General features: G+C 35.0%; 1 protein-coding gene across 1 annotated transcript; it reads right to left on the bottom strand.

The window, feature by feature from the left end:
* Positions 1-1,415: 1,415 nt before the first annotated feature.
* LOC112738174 (LEAF RUST 10 DISEASE-RESISTANCE LOCUS RECEPTOR-LIKE PROTEIN KINASE-like 2.4) lies at positions 1,416-5,132 on the bottom strand. The gene is made up of 3 exons (XM_025788504.3): positions 4,261-5,132; positions 3,011-3,046; positions 1,416-2,924 (listed from the first exon to the last, which is right to left on the bottom strand). Exons 1-3 carry the CDS (start codon positions 4,988-4,990, stop codon positions 1,795-1,797), a joined length of 1,896 nt encoding a protein of 631 aa, XP_025644289.1. The 5' UTR covers positions 4,991-5,132; the 3' UTR covers positions 1,416-1,794.
* Positions 5,133-17,891: the final 12,759 nt, after the last annotated feature.

Raw genomic sequence — 17,891 nt, 5'->3', positions numbered from 1 at the left:
ATCCCAAATTTACCGTCGGATTTATCGACAGAAAAATCTACGGTAAGTATTCGTCATTGCCTAAATGACGCATTTCACTAAATCTTGTTACTGTCAGAATTTTTAGATGGAAGATCTCGTAAAATCTGACGATAAATTCGGCGCTAATAAAATTAATTTTCGTGCCTCTATTTATCGTCGGATTTAGCGGTAGAATTTTAAATCTGACGGTAACTTATTCGAATGACGAATTTTTACTCATAATCGTCCAAAAATCTGCCGCTAAATTTGTCGATAACGTCCATCACTAAATCTGACGATAAATCCGACTATAAATCCGATGTTATTCAGCGTATTTTTTATAGAGTTCCATCTATATCTAGTTTATATTTTTTGCTTTATATCCCAATAGAATTAGTAATATCAGATTGAGCTGAATTATCAATTTTTGAATCTCGTTAATATTTTTGCAAAACTAACCACAAAACTAACCTTTAGGGCTCTTCATTTTTCTTTTTAAGATCATTATTTCCCTCCGTTAATAAATGCTCCTTTATTTTTCACACTAAATAAGATCCTAGCTACGTATTACCTTTACATTATCATTGTCTTCATTTATTTTGCTCACTCGATGTGAGGGTATCTTGCTAATTAGTACTGAAAGGCCATGACCCATGATGGATACTCACAGGCCTGAATTTGAATCCCCTAAAATTAAAAATAATATATTAAAGTGATAAAATAAAAAATAATTATGATTAAATTTATAATTTCTATTATTTGTAAGATTTACTATTTTAATTGAAGAATGATTAAACACTTATTTCTTACTTTATTAATCTTTTTATTTTAAAAAAACGTGATCCATTGAAAATAATATTGTGAGAAGAATAATATTGCATGATTAATAAAATTTATATATAGCCAATAAAAATAATTTGTATACAAAATTTTAAATCTTAAATCTTAAATTTTAATAGTATAAAAATAAAGAATTAACTAATATTAATAAAAAATATTGACCTCCTAACATTTTTTATTATGAAAAATTGGTGTGTTTGAATCATGTTATGCTTTGATGTTGTTCGTCCGTAATTATATTCAGCTAAAATTGTGAGCTTCGAAATTCAGCTCTTGTTCTTGTGCATGCAGAGCTTAATACTTTAGAATAATTGGTTACATTATGAGACAATATTATTCATTAATCGACGTATATTTTAAGATGAATTATGCAATTATGGTAACTCCATCCTTAAAAGAGTGTTATCATTTTATGGTTGTTCTGAGAGCTTGTAACCTTTTTCTCTTAGTGATATTATTATACTCATTATTGTGTAGATAAATTATAGGATTCAATTTCACTTCTCACGCTCAAAAGAAAATGACGAGAAAATGCGAAATGGTCGATCCTAAAACAAATACCGGATTGTCTGATGTGACCAAGAAACGGAATCATCCACTGCTCCATAGGATCTTTGTATTCAATCAATTTCATTATGAACGGCATTGACAAGGTTTGTTTGAAACATTTGCAATGGGATACTCTAAAAATGTAAAGATAAAACAAAGTTTGATTGATCTACACTCAACCATTTTCAACTCCATCATCTAAATATAACGTACATATTTATAAGATTTTCAGGTACAAATGAGTACTACAAAATAAGCATCTCATTCTATTATTCTGTATACTACATGATATACAGAATCAAAGGCACACCAAGAAAACCTGTAGCTTTTAGTTTTATTAGCAACATCTTTTGTTGTTGGAAACATTGAACATGCAACTTGTGCAGCACAGAAACGTTGGATTTATCAACAACTATCCCCTGACAATGATGCAGTGGAAAAGTCTGTTGCGGATCTTGGAGGAGATGACATAGTTGGTTTTGGTGGCATTTCCATAGACTCCATGCTACCTTCCAACATGTCAATCACTCTGCTTATGGTTGGTCTTTGAGAGGGAATTGTCTGAATGCACCACAAACCCACCATAATCATTTTCTTCGCCAACTCATTTTCTTCTGTGCTCATCACCCCATCAAGCCCCAAATCACTCCCAACCTCAAGCTTCTTGTAAATCACCAATTGTGGAAAGTATATCTCGCTCGAGCGACTCGCTTCAACATTCGCATTCTTCTGCCCTCCAACCATTTCTAGCAGCATCATTCCGTAGCTATAAACATCAGATTTATGAGATACACCTCCGAAACTCTTGTTGCACATCTCCGGAGCCACATATCCAACTGTGCCTCTAGCATATGACATTGACATAATGCTCTCATCCTTTGTGCCGAGTTTAGCTAGTCCAAAATCTGATATTTTTGGACGATAATTTTCGTCCAAAAGAATATTATGAGGCTTAATATCAAAATGCACAATCTTAGTGTTGCATCCTTTGTGCAAGTACTCCAATCCTTTAGCTATTCCGATTGCAATCTGGTACAACTTGTCCCAACTCAGGGCCGGAGTGCTTTGATCGGCCTTTTTGTGAACAAATTTTTCGAGAGAACCATTAGGCATGAATTCATAGACGAGAGCTTTTCTGCTTCCTTCGAGGCAAAATCCGACAAGAGTGACAACATTAACATGAGATGTTTTGCTAATGCTGGCAACTTCATTGACGAATTCTTCGCCGTTATTCCTTTTGGAGTCATTGAGCATCTTTACAGCCACAGAGGAACCATTGGGTAATTTTCCCTTGTAAACAGAACCATAACCTCCTTCTCCGAGTTTGACTTTGAAGGAGTTGGTCATTTTCTTCACGTCAGAGAAATTATATCTTTTTATACCAAGTGGACCTTGGCTTTCTAGAAAGGCTTCTATATTTCGATCATGCTTATTCATCAATCCTAATTGATTCTTTATGAACTTCCACACCTTAGCTTTATTGCGGCATATGATCACAGCAATCAGAGGTAGTCCAATTCCAGTTCCTAGGAAACCTGTCAGTACAATTCAGCATCAGCAAATCTAATTCCAAACTTGATTCATATTATTAGGTAACAAATTTATTTGAAAAAACTTGTACCTAAAACTAGCTTCAAGACTTTGTGCTTCGAACTACCTGCCAAGAGGGGGGAAAATTAATCATAATTAGATGAGTAGTGTGGAGAAGTGATTGTCAAATGGGAAAATATTTCACTTTTTGAGTTTTACAACTTTAGATATAAAAAAAGTAGAGAATGTTACAGCTACTTTCCTTAAAAAGAAATATTCAATGCTAAATAAAGCATGCGTTACACGATATCTGCTGATAGTATCCGTCACACCACAGCATCATGTAGGATGCATTAAATTACGGAGAAAGGTAGTGACAAGTCAACAACTGTGGGGAACTAGGTGACAATTTAGACATGTTAAATTTGTTCCTATGTGACAATGTCAATCATCTTTATTATTTTAATATCTCTTTCACTAATTAAGCTAATTGGCAATGTTTATCCCATCAGATTTATTATTTCACAGCTGCAGAGAGTATGCATTTTTATAAACACGGAAAATAGGGGCATTGTTAGGTGGGAACGTCTTTAAGTCAATTTTAATACGCTAGAAAAAAGGTATGTGCTATAATTTAAGAGTATCTTAAGGAGCAATCATTGCAATGGAGAATTGGAGATCCCATTTATATGTAACCAAATCCATCTCTGTTCTCATGACACACATGCTATATTAATTTATTTAGTACAGTAGAGAGGTTAGACACCTAAGTCAATGTGAACACAAGAAAATTAGTCATAGTTGGTTTTTCGATACTAGTAGTGATGGTGCTCTTCTGCTTTTAGCTTTTGGTATAAGATTATAATATAGGGAATAAAAAGACCATTTGGTAATTGGATTTTATTTATTATTATTGTTAGATGAATTTTGACTCTCTTTCTGTTGTTTTTGGACTACGATTGGCATAACTCCGATCCCATTGCATTCCTCTTCACACATTTGAACTTAATCCAAAGGCTAATTGAGAAGTCCCTTAAGACTAATTATTATAAAAAATCAAGATAATTATACATTTGTGTTGTAGAGTTTAGATAAATGTTTATTTTTTTTAATTTTTACAATATTTTCAATCAAATAAGTTATGTACTAATTTGTCATGAATCTGAATTTTATTTAAGAATTTATGATGGTTAATAAATTGTTTTATAATCCATATATAAGACAGAATTATTTAAATTTCTAATACTTATTTAAGCCGATAAGTGAACTCATTGCTAATTCATCCAAACTTAGATAAACTTAAATGGTAAATTTGCAAGAGAAAATTAAAAGAGAACATACTTTTATGAGAAGAACAAGCAGAAGCATGAGTTCCAGTGGGGCAATAACATGAAAACTGAGAGGAATCAGTTTCGTTATTGGTGCCACATACTCCTCCAGATTCCGTGCATGTTTTGCACTTTGAAGACAAGTCTGCATCATACTGAACATCAAACCCTTCATCCAATGCTCCCTTGAGATTATTCCCTACAGAACCTGAAACTTGCACTTGAACACTAACCCCACAGTTCCGAAACTGCTGAGCCTGAGTTCCATTGACAGCATAGAAACCACGTTTGCTGCTATCATTCTGGCACGTAAAATTGTTGGTGTAATGACTCCCAGATGGACAATCGTAGAATATAGTGATATTGTGAAGAGTGTTTGGGAGAAAATGAAAGGGACTTCCATTGAGAGAAGTGTTGGTGAGGTTGGAAGAACAGCGATCATAGACAAAGTCTGTTCTGACGAGTCTCATGGTACTCTGAGTTTGGTTTATGGCAAGTACATGGAACTTTTGCAAACCAATTTGAAGTGAAGTAGTGTTGTTGGTGCAGGTGAGTTTGAAACCATTGGTTCCACAAAACTGGGGTCTGTTCCCTCCCCAGAAAGGGTACGATGCGTTGGTGATGCGTGTTCCGCAGCTGAATGGTTTGCTGCAAATGGAGTATGAGGTGTCATTGTTTTCAGAGTAGGATTGCTGCAGAGTTATAAAGAAGAAGAAAAAGAAAACAAGAATGGTGTTACTCATGATTCTATGCAGAGAATGAAACAAGGTTATGGTCTTATGGAGATGGAGGAGCTCTTATTAGTTATTATTACTGTTGAGGAGCTCTTATTAATAAATAATAATGACTCGGAGAAGCTAATAAAGAGAGTTTCTTAGTTGTTTCACTTTCAGGGAATAGAGGAAAACAACAAATTAATCACGCGAAAAATTTGGACTTGGACTTTGGCTAGACTTTTCTTGGAAGCGGCGGGCTACTACATAATATTTTATAGAAAAATCGTTAAAAGTTTTATTTACTTAAAATTTCTTTAGTCCATACCGTTTAAATTTTATTCATTTAAATAACTAACGTATATAAATAAATTGAATTGGATTAGTAGTTAGTTTATTAGTCTATTTAAATAAGTATTAAGAATTTAAATTCTATTTTATGTATAAAATAACTAATTACGACTAATGATAAATTCTTAAATAAAATTTTTAATGACAAATTAATTTTTCACATGTTAGATTGGGGAGATACTGTGGAAAAAAAAATCTAAAGCATATATAATATTATATATTGTGTAGACTAAAGTGATTAGTGATAAGCGTGTTCATTTGAAAATTCTAGGAGGAGAAGATAAGAGAGCGATAGATTCATGTTTGGTTAAACAAGATCGATGGCATAGTGCTGAAATGAAACCCATGATTCAAGACTTTTTGGACGTAAAAGGAGTAGCTTGAAAGTGAAATTTCATCGGAGCCAGGTGTACCAAGACTATTATACTAAACGTTTTTATATTTTTAAATAGGGTTAAGTACTGAAATCGTCCCTAAGGTCTGGGGTGAAAATCAAAATCGTCCCCACCCTTTTTTTGTTATTAAAATCATCCCCAACGTTACAAAATGTTATAAAATCGTCCTTTTGTCCATAAATAAAATTTTTCGGACAATTTTGCCCTTATACAAAAATTAAAAAGTTTCTCCCCCTTCACCACTAACCTCTGTATTATCATCAACCCTCTGCATTATCATCATCACCACCATCGCTACACCATAACCACCAACAATCCAGCAACACCAACAGCAACAATCAAAATCAAATCAACAAAAATTTTAAATTAAACAATTCATCAATCATTAACTATAATTTCAGATCCAAAATTAACAACAACATAATTAAAAAATTTTAAAAAAGAAGTACAGGATGAACAAGAACCCACCACCACCACCACCATTATCATCATGGTCATCATCATCATCATCATCATCATCATCATCATCATCAGAATAACAAGAAACCAGAAACCACAAGAAACCACAACAAATCAGAAACCAGAAACCACAAGAAACCAGAAACCACAAGAAATCAGAAACCAGAAACCGGCGAGGAGCAGCGGTGGCGGCGGCAGCGAAGAGCGGCGGCGTCCGTGAAACCCTTCGCGTTCCCGAAACCCTTCCCCCTCTTCTTCCCGAAACCCTCCCTCCCCCCTCTTCTCCCTTCGCGTTCCCTTCCCCCTTTCCCTGAGGAGCAGAGCGGCGGCGGCAGCGAAGAGAGTAATGAAGACCAGTGGCGGTGGCGAGGAGAGTTCCCCTTCCCCCTCTTCTTCCCGAAACCCTCCCTCCCCCCTCTTCTCCCTTCGCGTTCCCTTCCCCCTTTCCCCGAGAAGCAGAGCGGCGGCGGTAATGAAGACCGGTGGCGGCGGCGAGGAGATGATTATTCATCTGCTTCTCACGTTCCATGAATAGAAGAAGAAGAAGAAGAAGAAGAAGAAGAAGAAGAAGAAGAAGAAGAAGAAGAAAGTGGTGGTGCAGGGCGGCAAGGCGGCGACAAGGCGGTGCGATGGTGCGGCGGTGGTGCGGTGGTGCCCTTCCCTTCCCCCTCCCCCCTGCCCCCTTTTTCTCCCCCCCCCTTTCTTTCTTTCTCTTCACACCCCACCCCCCGTTCTCTGTATCTCTATCCTTTCTTTACTTTCTTTTTTATTTATTTTTTATTTATTTTATTTTATAATTATATTTATTTTATTTTATAATTTTTTTAATGAGGGGTAGTTTGGTAATAAAAAAAATAAAATTGGTAAAAAGGATGATTTTAAAACGTTTTTGAATGTTGAGGATGATTTTAATAACGAAAAAAGGTCGGAGACGATTTTGATTTTGACCCCAGACCTTAGGGACGATTTCAGTACTTAACCCTTTTAAATATTAATGATTAAAAATAATAAATTCTGATTATTTTTAAACATTCCTCTTCTTAAATTAAAATAGTAGAATTTATGTATAATAAAAATAAATCTAATGATGATTAAATTCTCTCTCTATTATTTTATTAATTTTTTTTATTTTAAAAGATTTATATTCATTAAAAAATAATAAAAATAATATAAATAAACAATTTAGTACTATTTCAAAATTTAAAATTGTTTTAATATTTAAATTATTTGTAGAATATATGACTAACATAATTTATTTATTAATCTGTTTGTGACATATATATATAAAATAAAGATTGCTATTTATATTTTGATAATGTCATTTTATTTTTAAAAAACTTATGTAAGCATACAATATGTAATACCCTCACTATTAGAATGTCACGCTTTCTACTGCGTTACTCTGATAATAAGAGGTATTACGACGACTTCATGTACTTAATAATAAAATATGAGCTCTTGACTTGAAACTGTGTCACTGTTTTTTTTTTTATTGAAAAATCGGAAAAAATATTTTTACAATAAAATAAACAAGCATATACATAAACAAAACTCCTTACCCAAGTGACTTATACATGTTATATACATACAAATCATATAACTCCTATCCCTCCTACATAATTATAAAATTAATGGCGAGGGAAGAATAAATAATAACTGAACTAATACATCCATATCGCATAAGCTAAACTTAAAAATTTTTCATAAGCTTCTTCGTCCGTTTCCTGAAAAGAAAGTCTATAGGAGAGTGAGAACATTGTTCTCGAAAGGGTTCTTAGTAGAGGATTTTTAAGAATTATTGTAAGAAGCTATTATAGTTAATTAAAAACTATTTTCAAAACATAATGATTATCAATTTGTTATTCAAATCTAAAATTCGAATAACGGCGACGAAGGCGCGACAATGGCTCCAGTGGCAGCTCCCTCACAAGCTCTCTCTCTCTCTACCCAATATCTCTCTCTCTCTCTCTCTCATCGTCAGTATTGGTGGCAGCAGCGGGACGGATTTGACGGCGAGGCGTGGTGGCGCGGCGGCAACGCTCTTCCTCCCTTCTCCTCTCTCCTTCCTTCTCGTTCTCCCTTTCTTCCCTCTGCTCTTTCCCGTTCTCTCTTTTCTCTTTCTTTCTTCAGCGTCTTTGTGTGTGTGTGAGTGGTGTTATATGTGTGTGTGGATGGTGTTACGCGTGTGTGTATATGGAAAAGATGGGGTGTGACGGTGGTGAGGCGGTGGCTAGGGATTAATGGGTTCAATTTGGGGATTAGGGTTTTGTGTATGAAGTTGGAGATTTTGGGCAATTTAGTAATTTTAATAAAATTAAAGGGTAATATAGTAATTAAAAACTAATTTTGAATCCAATAGTAATATTTATACAATTATCATTTAATTATCAATTTACAAATTATTTTCAACTCAATACTCTAATTCAATATTTTGAGATAATCATATTAGTTTTTTTTTAATTATAAAATAGAGCTAAAAATCTATTATTCAAATTAAAGCATATAAAATTCTTATTATTATTCAATTACTAAAACTTTAAATCATATATAAGAAATTTCTTAATTGATATATAAAATTTTTTAAAAATATAATTTTAATTAAATATAATAAATTATAAATAAATTTTTATTTAATTTTTATAAATCCGAGATCTTACATCCTACCCCATTTATAAAAATTTTCGTTCTCGAAAATTGTTATAATAAAATAAGTTTAAACTTAAATTAAAGAAAATAGAATCTATGAATAGAAGTATAGGCATTGTCAAGGATGAATATTTAAAAGGGTCAAGTAAGCAATCAGATTCACAGGCAAGCAAAGGTATACAAGAAAAAATAAGTATGGTTGGAAAACATTCGAAACAAAGAATTCCAAAGAAAACAATGAAGAAAGAGATGGCACAAGTTCGCGTGGCACAAATAAAGATTATACATCAACCCGAAACTAACTCCATAACTTCTAACGCTCCCAAATCCCGTAATTCTCATTACATATTACTTCTATTTCGTCAATGACAACCCATTAGTGTTCCCATGTACATAAATCATTAGTATTAAGTTGGCCAGACCTAATACCATGAAGTATGCAATGGTAGACTAACAGCGTTAATCATCAGACAGTCATGCATATAAAACTCGAACTCTTGTTATCAGAACAAGTCATAAATCATGACAGACTCTCAGAGTATGCAGTGAAGCATAGTCAGTTCATTCCTCAGGCTCTATAGGAAAGACTACTTTGATACCATAATGTAACACCATCACTATCAGAATATCACGCTTCCAGATGCGCCACTCTAATAGCAAGAGGTATTACGATGACTTCATGTACTTAATAATAAAATATGAGCCCTTGACTTGAAACCGTGTCGCTTTTTTATTTGAAAAATCGGGAAAAAATACTTTTACAATAAAAAAAACAAGCATATACATAAACAAAACTCCTTACTCAAGTAACTTATACATATTATATACATACAAATCATACAACTCCTATCCCTTTTACATAATTATAATATTAATGGGGAGAAAAGAATAAATAATAACTGAATTAATACATCCATATCGCATAAGCTAAACTTAAAAATTCTTCATAAGCTTCTTCGTCCGTTTCCTGAAAAGAAAGTCTGTAGGGGAGTGAGAACATCGTCCTCGAAAGGGTTCTTAGTAGAGGTTTTTTAAGAATTAATGTAAGAAGATATTATAGTTAAAAATTATTTTCAAAACATAATGATTATCAATTTGTTATTCAAATCTAAAATTCGAATAACGGCGACGAAGGCGCGACAACGGCTCCAGTGGCAGCTCTCTCTCTCTCTCTCTCTCTCTCTCTCTTAGTCAGTATTGGTGACAGCAGCGGGACGGGTTCGACGGCGAGGCGTGGTGGCGCGGCGGTGACGCTCTTCTTCCCTTCTCCTCTCTCCTTCCTTCTCGTTCTCCCTTTCTTCCCTCTGCTCTTCCCCATTCTCTCTTTTCCCTTTCTTTCTTCAGCGTCTCTGTGTGTGTGAGTGGTGTTGTGTGTGTGTGGATGGTGTTACGCGTGTGTGTATATGGAAAAAGATTAGTTGTGGCGGTGGTGAGGCGGTGGCTAAGGGTTAATGGGTTCAATTTGGGGATTAGGTTTTGTGTATGAAGTTGGAGATTTTGGGCAATTTAGTAATTTTAATAAAATTAAAGGTTAATATAGTAATTGAAAACTAATTTTGAATCCAATAGTAATATTTATACAATTATCATTTAATCATCAATTTACAAATTATTTTCAACTCAACACTCTAATTCAATATTTGGAGATTTGAAGTTTTCTTTAAATTATAAAATAGAGCTAAAAATCTGTTATTCAAATTAAAGCATATAAAATTCTTATTAGCATTCAATTACTAAAGCTTTAAATCATATATAAGAAATTACTTAATTGATATATAAAATTTCTTAAAAATATAATTTTAATTAAATAATAAATTATAAATAAATTTCTTATTTAATTTTTATAAATCAGAGATCTTACATAATACAAAAAGATCATATATGAAATGTTATTATTAAAATAGGGTGACAATATCATCATTCTACACTATTTTTTATAAATAAATATTTGTAATTTTATAAGTAAAACACAAAATATTGTAAATAAAAACACAAAACTTCTAAATTTTTTGTTTTATTATTTTGTTTATTCTTCTTTTTCTCCTACTTTTTTTTATTTCTATTACTCTTTAGTTTTTTCTTTTTTTGTTTATCCTCTAAAAAGTTAAAAATAAAAAGAAGACCCAGCATAAGAACAAAAAGACAAAGAATGAAAAAAAAAACAAAACAATAAAGATAAGAGCAACAACAATAATAAAAATATAAAAGAAGCATGAAATTCATACGGTGAATGGTGTAGATAAATTTTGAGTAAACATTCAATTCAGTCCTTTTAAATTCTCAATTAGGATAAGACAACTCATGTCAATAAAATACACCTGTTTTGGCCCTTATCCATGACTAACGTGAGTCACGGTGGTCCCTCTATTATCTCTCTTCGTCAAACTTAACGAAAGAATCCTACATTGTAGTTAACGACGCTAATGTGGACATTTAGTCAGAGTTAAGTGTCACGTTGGCTGAGCAAGAATAGACCGGGGTCTAACTGTCACATTGCATTCTTCAAAAACGACGTCATTTCTAAAACTACAAAATAAAACGTCGCACACACCCATATAACCCCCAACCCATAACCTTTATTTACAGAATAATCAGACCCTTGTAATATTCTTTGCGGGAAAAGAGAAATACTTGATGGAGTAGCTGGCGATGGTGCTGACAAGGCCCTAGACGACCCTTCTAATGGCGCAATTGACTAGAGAGGGTCCTTTTTGAGATGCTTTTTCAAAATCATAAAGTTGGTGTTAACTTACAAGATGGGACATGCACTTGCAATGTTTAACAATTGACTGGTAAGGTTTTAATATGCACATTTATGTTATGCTTGGTTTTATATATATGCAGGTTTCAATTATATGCACATTACAATTATAATTGGTTTTATAAATCTTGGTGTGTTTCTGATTATTCAATGTGTGCTTCTGAGTATATTTTGTTTTCTGATTGGATAATGTGTATAGGTATGTCTTGTAGACATGCAGTTGTAGCATTGGCTAAAATGGGCCTTAAAGCTTAGGACTTTGTCCATAAATAACTAACTATGGATGCCGTCAGATCAACATATTCATACTACATTAAGCCTGTCAATAGTTAATAGTACTGGACACCAACTGATTGTCCAAAGCCGCTGCCTCCCACAATAAAAAAAGCTACTCACAAACCCAAGTTGAAAAGAAGAGCTGACCTAGTTGAGAGAAAGATAGGCACAACTAAAGCAAAAAAAGACTTTCATTGTTACCTACTCTAAGTGTGGCCAAAAAGTCATTACTACAAGACATTCATTAATAAGCTATAAGACCCTAATTAGAAGTCCATGATTGAAAAGGAGAGAAAAACACAAAAGGAGATAACAAATCAAAATCCATCTACCATTTTCATGACTGATCAGGTACTACTCCATATGTCACATCCTACCACATAGAGCTTACGCTTAAGTCGTAAAGTAGAGGTGGCGAGGTATTACGACCTCTAAAAGAAAACACACACACACACACACACACACATACACACACACATATTTGAAAGGAATTATAACTAGGAGCGTTGAAGAAGAAGCTAAGTAAAAGCGCAAATAGAAAATTGCATCGCACACGTAGGCTACGCATAAAAAGAGTAAATTAGTGCTTAAGGAAAGATAACATAGATATATATAGGGATCAGAGTACTAAAAGATACAAAATATCAAGCTCTAGACTCGACCTGCGAAACTAAGGCCGGCCGGAGTATACATACATATATATACATATCCCAAAGTTATTTCCAAAACATAAACAAAACATCTATTTCTCCAAAAGTAACATTTAAGATGGAAAAAATATAAAATATATACAGAGGAGAATCTATTTATATATATACATAGCATAAGTACAAAATACAGCATCCCAAAATAAAACTTCGCTTGCATAGGAAATCTCCAGATACATCATGTAAAACCCGGTTAATTAATGACTAATTAGCCCATAAATTAAAATATATTCTAGGAAGTGAGAAATAAGATTTTTATGGTTTAATATGATAGAGAAAATTAAAACAAAAATTTTGGCACCAATTTTAAAGAAATTGACCCAAGATTGGGCCGAACAGGCCAAACCGGGCCAACCGGACCCAAGTTGGGCCCAAGGCCCAGCCAAGTCTCTCTTTAATAAAGAGAGCTCAGCTCTCTCTCTCTTCAAAACACACACACACACTGGTTATGGAAAGGGAAACATGAAACCCTTGTTCCAAAAATCATTTCCAACTTCAATCCTTGATAACTTTTGATCCGGAGCTCCGATTGACGAGCATTTTGCGGCCACGCATCGGGCTTGTCGAGCTCTTCAATTCTATCTAAACAAAACTGTAAGTAAACTGCTTTTGCCTAGCTCCATTTCTGCTGGTATGTTCATTTCGGGTTTAAGGTTTGAAAGACTCAATTCCTTGATGATTTTTATATTTTAGGGGTTCACTAGACTTGATTCCTTGTGGGTATTACTCAAAGATCAGTGGATAGAGGTAAGGAAACTCTAAACCCTTGTGGTTGTCCAATTTCATGTGCCCTAGTATTAAAATTGTTCAATTATATGAACTAGTTGAGTTTATGTTGAATTAGAGTTGAAATTGCCAAATTGGAGCTTGATTAAAGTCTTGGAAAGGCTTGGAGCGAGCTTTTGGTGCTGGAAGACCCATTTGAAAGGTGTTGGAGTCTTGAAAGTTGAGGAAAAGTTAAATTGAAAGTGTTCCGGGTTAAGAGGGGAATCGGCCAAGGTATGGTTTCGGTTTTCTGTATCTAAAATTTAATGTGGTGTGAAAACTTAGGCTAGTGACCCATAGGATAGGAGTTGAATTTGTGATGATGGTTGATTGGTTGAAATGCATGATATTGATTATGTGAGTATTGGTTTTGGAGGGTGTAAATGATGTTCTTGTTGTTGGTACTTGTGAATTGTATATGATGATGATGAATGGTATGTTGACTTGATATTGAGATTGGGTTTGATATGGATATTTGATAGTGTATGTTGAATATTGTGGAATTGGAAGTATTGGATTGGAATTTAATGAGAATGTGGAATTGGTAAGGTGATGAATGTGTATTGCCTATTGTTGTACTTGAAATATTGAGTTTGAGATTGATTAAAGTGAATAATTTTAGTAGGTTGTAGATTGTATAAGAAAGTTGGAATGTGGTTGAGATTTAAAATAGTAAGGTTTTGGGTGGCTTTGAATGAAATTGGGGAGTGTATGTTTTGGAAAATTGGAGGTTTATAAAGTTGGTAAAATGAAATTTTAGTGAACTTCAACGGAACATATCTCAAGCTATTGTTTTTGGAATTTGATGCTTTTTATATCAAAAGAAAGATAATTTCACAAGCTTTAAAATGGTTTAAATTTGGTGGAAATCTGAATTTTGTGGAAGGAGATATGATCGTTGGAAGTTCGGGCCAAAAATCTGAATTCTACAACTTCAGCAGATTTTGTGATTTCTGGTTTGTGTGCGGACGCACAGCCCTGTGCGCATGCACACTCGGCGAGAATTTGGTCATGTGCACACGCACAGCCTTGTGCATATGCACACGCAGAGACAGGGCTATTGGTGGCAGCGCCAGCACGCCCTGTGCGCACGCGAAACCAACGAAGGATTGCGAGTTGTGCGTACGCACAAGCCTGTGCGCACGCACACGTCTAAAGATATTTCTGGGCATGCGCACGCACACCCCTATGCGTCCGCACGCGACCCAGTTCTTTTCTAAAGTTTTTGTTTTCAAGCCCTTCACTTTCCCAACAAGCTCGTGACCTTTTGAGGTGTTATTTCACACTTATAAACCCCAATTTCATCCCCTAAATCTTAAATTGATGTAAAATGCCTAGTGAATGAGAGTGAGTTAGGGAAGAGGGTAACTTGTGGGTGAAGAAAGAGGATGTAGTGAGAAGTTATGATTAATGATGAGGTTATGAGTTGTTGAGGATGATGGTGGAATGACTGAGTATATGGAATGAGCCGAAGGGCTGTGTATAAGATACGAGCCGAATGGCGGTGTATATGATATGAGCCGAATGGCTGTGTGTGATATAAGTCGGGTAGCTATGTGTGATAAATTGTAAATTTTGGTTGGAAATGAAATGTGAATGTGAATGATTTGTGTATCTTGAGTTCTCTTTCTCGAAAGTGCGACCCCAGAGAGATGGTGGAAGGTGAGGATCCCCTTCCTGGTTTCTCCTGGTATTGTAAAATCGTCGCCAGCGAGATGGTGAGAGGTTAGGATCCCCTTCTTGGTTCCTCCTGGGCATATGAGAACGTACCTCCTGGGTAAATGCAAAGGGTTATGGTTTCGCCCCACTTGCTCCATGTTGGTTAGTATAGAGGCTCCCCGGGTGAACGCAAGGGTTGTGGTTCGTCCCACTTGCCCCGGGTTATGATGAGTGATGATATGGTTATAAGGAAAGATTATGGAATGTGTATGGATGGATGTGAAATGACTATCTGAGACACGAGTTTCCCTGGATGAAAGCAGTGACTAGCCACCACGTGCTCCAGGTTGAGACTCAATACTCTGCTGACCCTATGTCGTAAGTGTGGCCGAACACTGTGAAAGGTCCGGATGAGCTCGCCCCCGTGATAAACACCAAGAGTAGGTGTTGTATTATGATTATGATTATAAATATGAATATGTTATGATTGAGTATTACTCGAGTTGGGGATGCACGACAGAGGGACCGTCCAATGGTTAGCTACCAGGACTTGTCGGGTTGGCTCTATAACTGACAGATGAGACTCATCAGCCGCTAGGATAGGCATGCATCATATGCATTATATGTGATTTGTTTGGATTACCTAAGTGATTGCATATTAAATGTTACTTGATTATTTGCTATATTTGAATCCTATTTGTAATTTCTCTGTTTGTAATAACTGTGTTTGTTGCATTGGTTCCGATGGTGGTCGGGAGGTTCGGAGGAGTTGGAACGGGGAGTTTTAGATAGTTTTGAAGACCCTTAGCTAGTTGCCAGTTTTATCTCTATGGTTTAGTTATGCTTTAAGTTTTAATTATCTGTTGGAAGTTCTAGGATTGCCTTCGGCTTTTCCAGGACATTACATGTTAGATATGTGGGCACTGTTACCATGCTGAGAACCTTCGGTTCTCACCCATGCGAATTTTGTGGTTTTCAGATGCAAGACAGGTAGTTCCTCGCTGAGGCATGCTGGAAGCTTCTGATGTTGCGAAGATCTAAACCTTTTGGGTTTATTTTGGTTATTTGTATTTTTTTAGATACTTATTATCTCCACTTATTATATATATGCTGTATTAATTCCTCTTAGAGGTGATTTTGGAGACTCAGGTTTTGTAACTCTATATTTTGGGGTTTTCTTTTGGGTTCTCCTATATATCTATATGTATATACACTTATTCGCTCGGGCCGGTTTATCTTCACGAGTCGAGTCCTGAGTTTTGTTATATGTACTTGGAATTCTTGGTAACATAACTTCTTAGCTTGTTCTCTCTTGCACTGTCTGCTTTATCGTTTCGTGAGTGTTACGTTTTTTTTATTTAACGATTTTGTTTTATCCCTTCCTTCAAAGGCTCCTAGTTATAAAAATTCTTCACTATATTATATATTAAATTTTTATTTTTAGAGGTCGTAGCGCCTCGCCATCTCTGTTTTACATCCTAGGTGTAAAGCTTTGTGTGGTAGGGTGTTACACATCAGCGAGGTGCCTCTCGTCTTACATCTGAAAAATAACAATATATGTATGGAATGAGAATTGAAGGTTATCAGCATGATAAAGGTGCCAACATAGATAATATATAAGGTCTCAAGAAAGTCAGAGGCATTCATAGAACACCTACACTCAAATTTCAGCTTAAAGATCCAATTAAATTAGAAATTAGGTAAATTATCTAAGGTATACAAGTTCTAAATCTAACTTTAACCTAACACTTCACATTCTGTCTCCTCCAACCCTCCAAATCACCGGTGGAACAATCCCCCCTCACACCTCCGCCAAGAGGGGTCTCTCAGAAAACATAAACATACAATTCAAGTAAGAAAAATACAAATAGAATACAAATACAACAAATAGGCAATTAGCATATAAGCATAGTTAAACAATTAGACAAACCAAGATAATGCACACTCAAGCAAAACATACAAATGCATATGATGTATGTATATCCTATGGCTATTGAGCTCAACTGTCGGTTATACAGCCAACCTGATATGTCCTGGTAGCTAACCTTGGACACTCCCTCTGTGCGCGCATCCCCAAGCTTAATAATATCCATAGAAAAATCTCAAGCTCATCCATGGGAGAGACAATCACTCCAAGCTCAAATATATATATATCATGCACATGGGAGAACCCAGGGAGTTAAAGTGTCCAGTCACATCTTATGACAGAAGGTCAATTTGTCTCAATTTTATAAGCCAAATAGACTTTCAATTCATCATTATCAATATCATAATCATCATTAATTACACATCATGTATCATTCATCACTTCATTGGTTTAACAATTTGACTATTCACTTCTCAATCTCTTCCTCAATTTTCTACCTAACTCATTCAACATGTTCTCCCTTGTTCTAAAGGTTAAAGACTCACTAACGGACCCTAAATAGGTATTAAAAGAGTTTGAAAAGTTAGAGAAATAGTTTAAAACTTATGTTCGCGTACGCGAGCCCTTGGGCAGGGAGGCATCCCCACGTCGTACGCGAGCCTATCCTTAGGCCAATTCCACATGCATTTCATGTTCGCGTATGTGGGACGTCTGGAAGAACCCAGGGTCTGCGTCGTGTGCATGTTTGCATACGCATCTGCATCAAAAACATCAAAAAAAGATGTTAAGTTTGCAGAAAATAGGTTTTGACACCAAATTTCAAACGTGCATAACCTTTTCATTAAAAATCATTTTTAGTCCGTTCTTCAAACATTACAAACTTCGTGAATCCAATTTTTATTTGAAATAAATTTGACAAAATTTGATGGTCTGCAAGCCAAGTTATAGCCCACCAAAATTGGTCAAAAATCAAATTTTTGCCAAAAGTACCAAACCTCTAAATTTCCAAAACTCTCAATTCAAAACCAATGTTATTACACCCAAG

The sequence above is a fragment of the Arachis hypogaea genome, chromosome 13, assembly GCF_003086295.3.
Source record: "Arachis hypogaea cultivar Tifrunner chromosome 13, arahy.Tifrunner.gnm2.J5K5, whole genome shotgun sequence".
NCBI lineage: Eukaryota > Viridiplantae > Streptophyta > Magnoliopsida > Fabales > Fabaceae > Arachis > Arachis hypogaea.
The sequence above is the reverse complement of the archived record's forward strand: the minus strand, read 5'-3'. Positions and strand labels throughout refer to the sequence as shown.

Excerpts from the sequence above, each read along its gene's own strand:
- LOC112738174 (XM_025788504.3), bottom strand. The coding sequence starts at position 4,990 with ATGAGTAACACCATTCTTGTTTTCTTTTTCTTCTTCTTTATAACTCTG. Across the intron at positions 3,047-4,260 it reads TGCTTGTTCTTCTCATAAAA|GTAGTTCGAAGCACAAAGTC; the intron begins GTATGTTCTCTT and ends CCCTCTTGGCAG. Across the intron at positions 2,925-3,010 it reads AGTCTTGAAGCTAGTTTTAG|GTTTCCTAGGAACTGGAATT; the intron begins GTACAAGTTTTT and ends TTGTACTGACAG.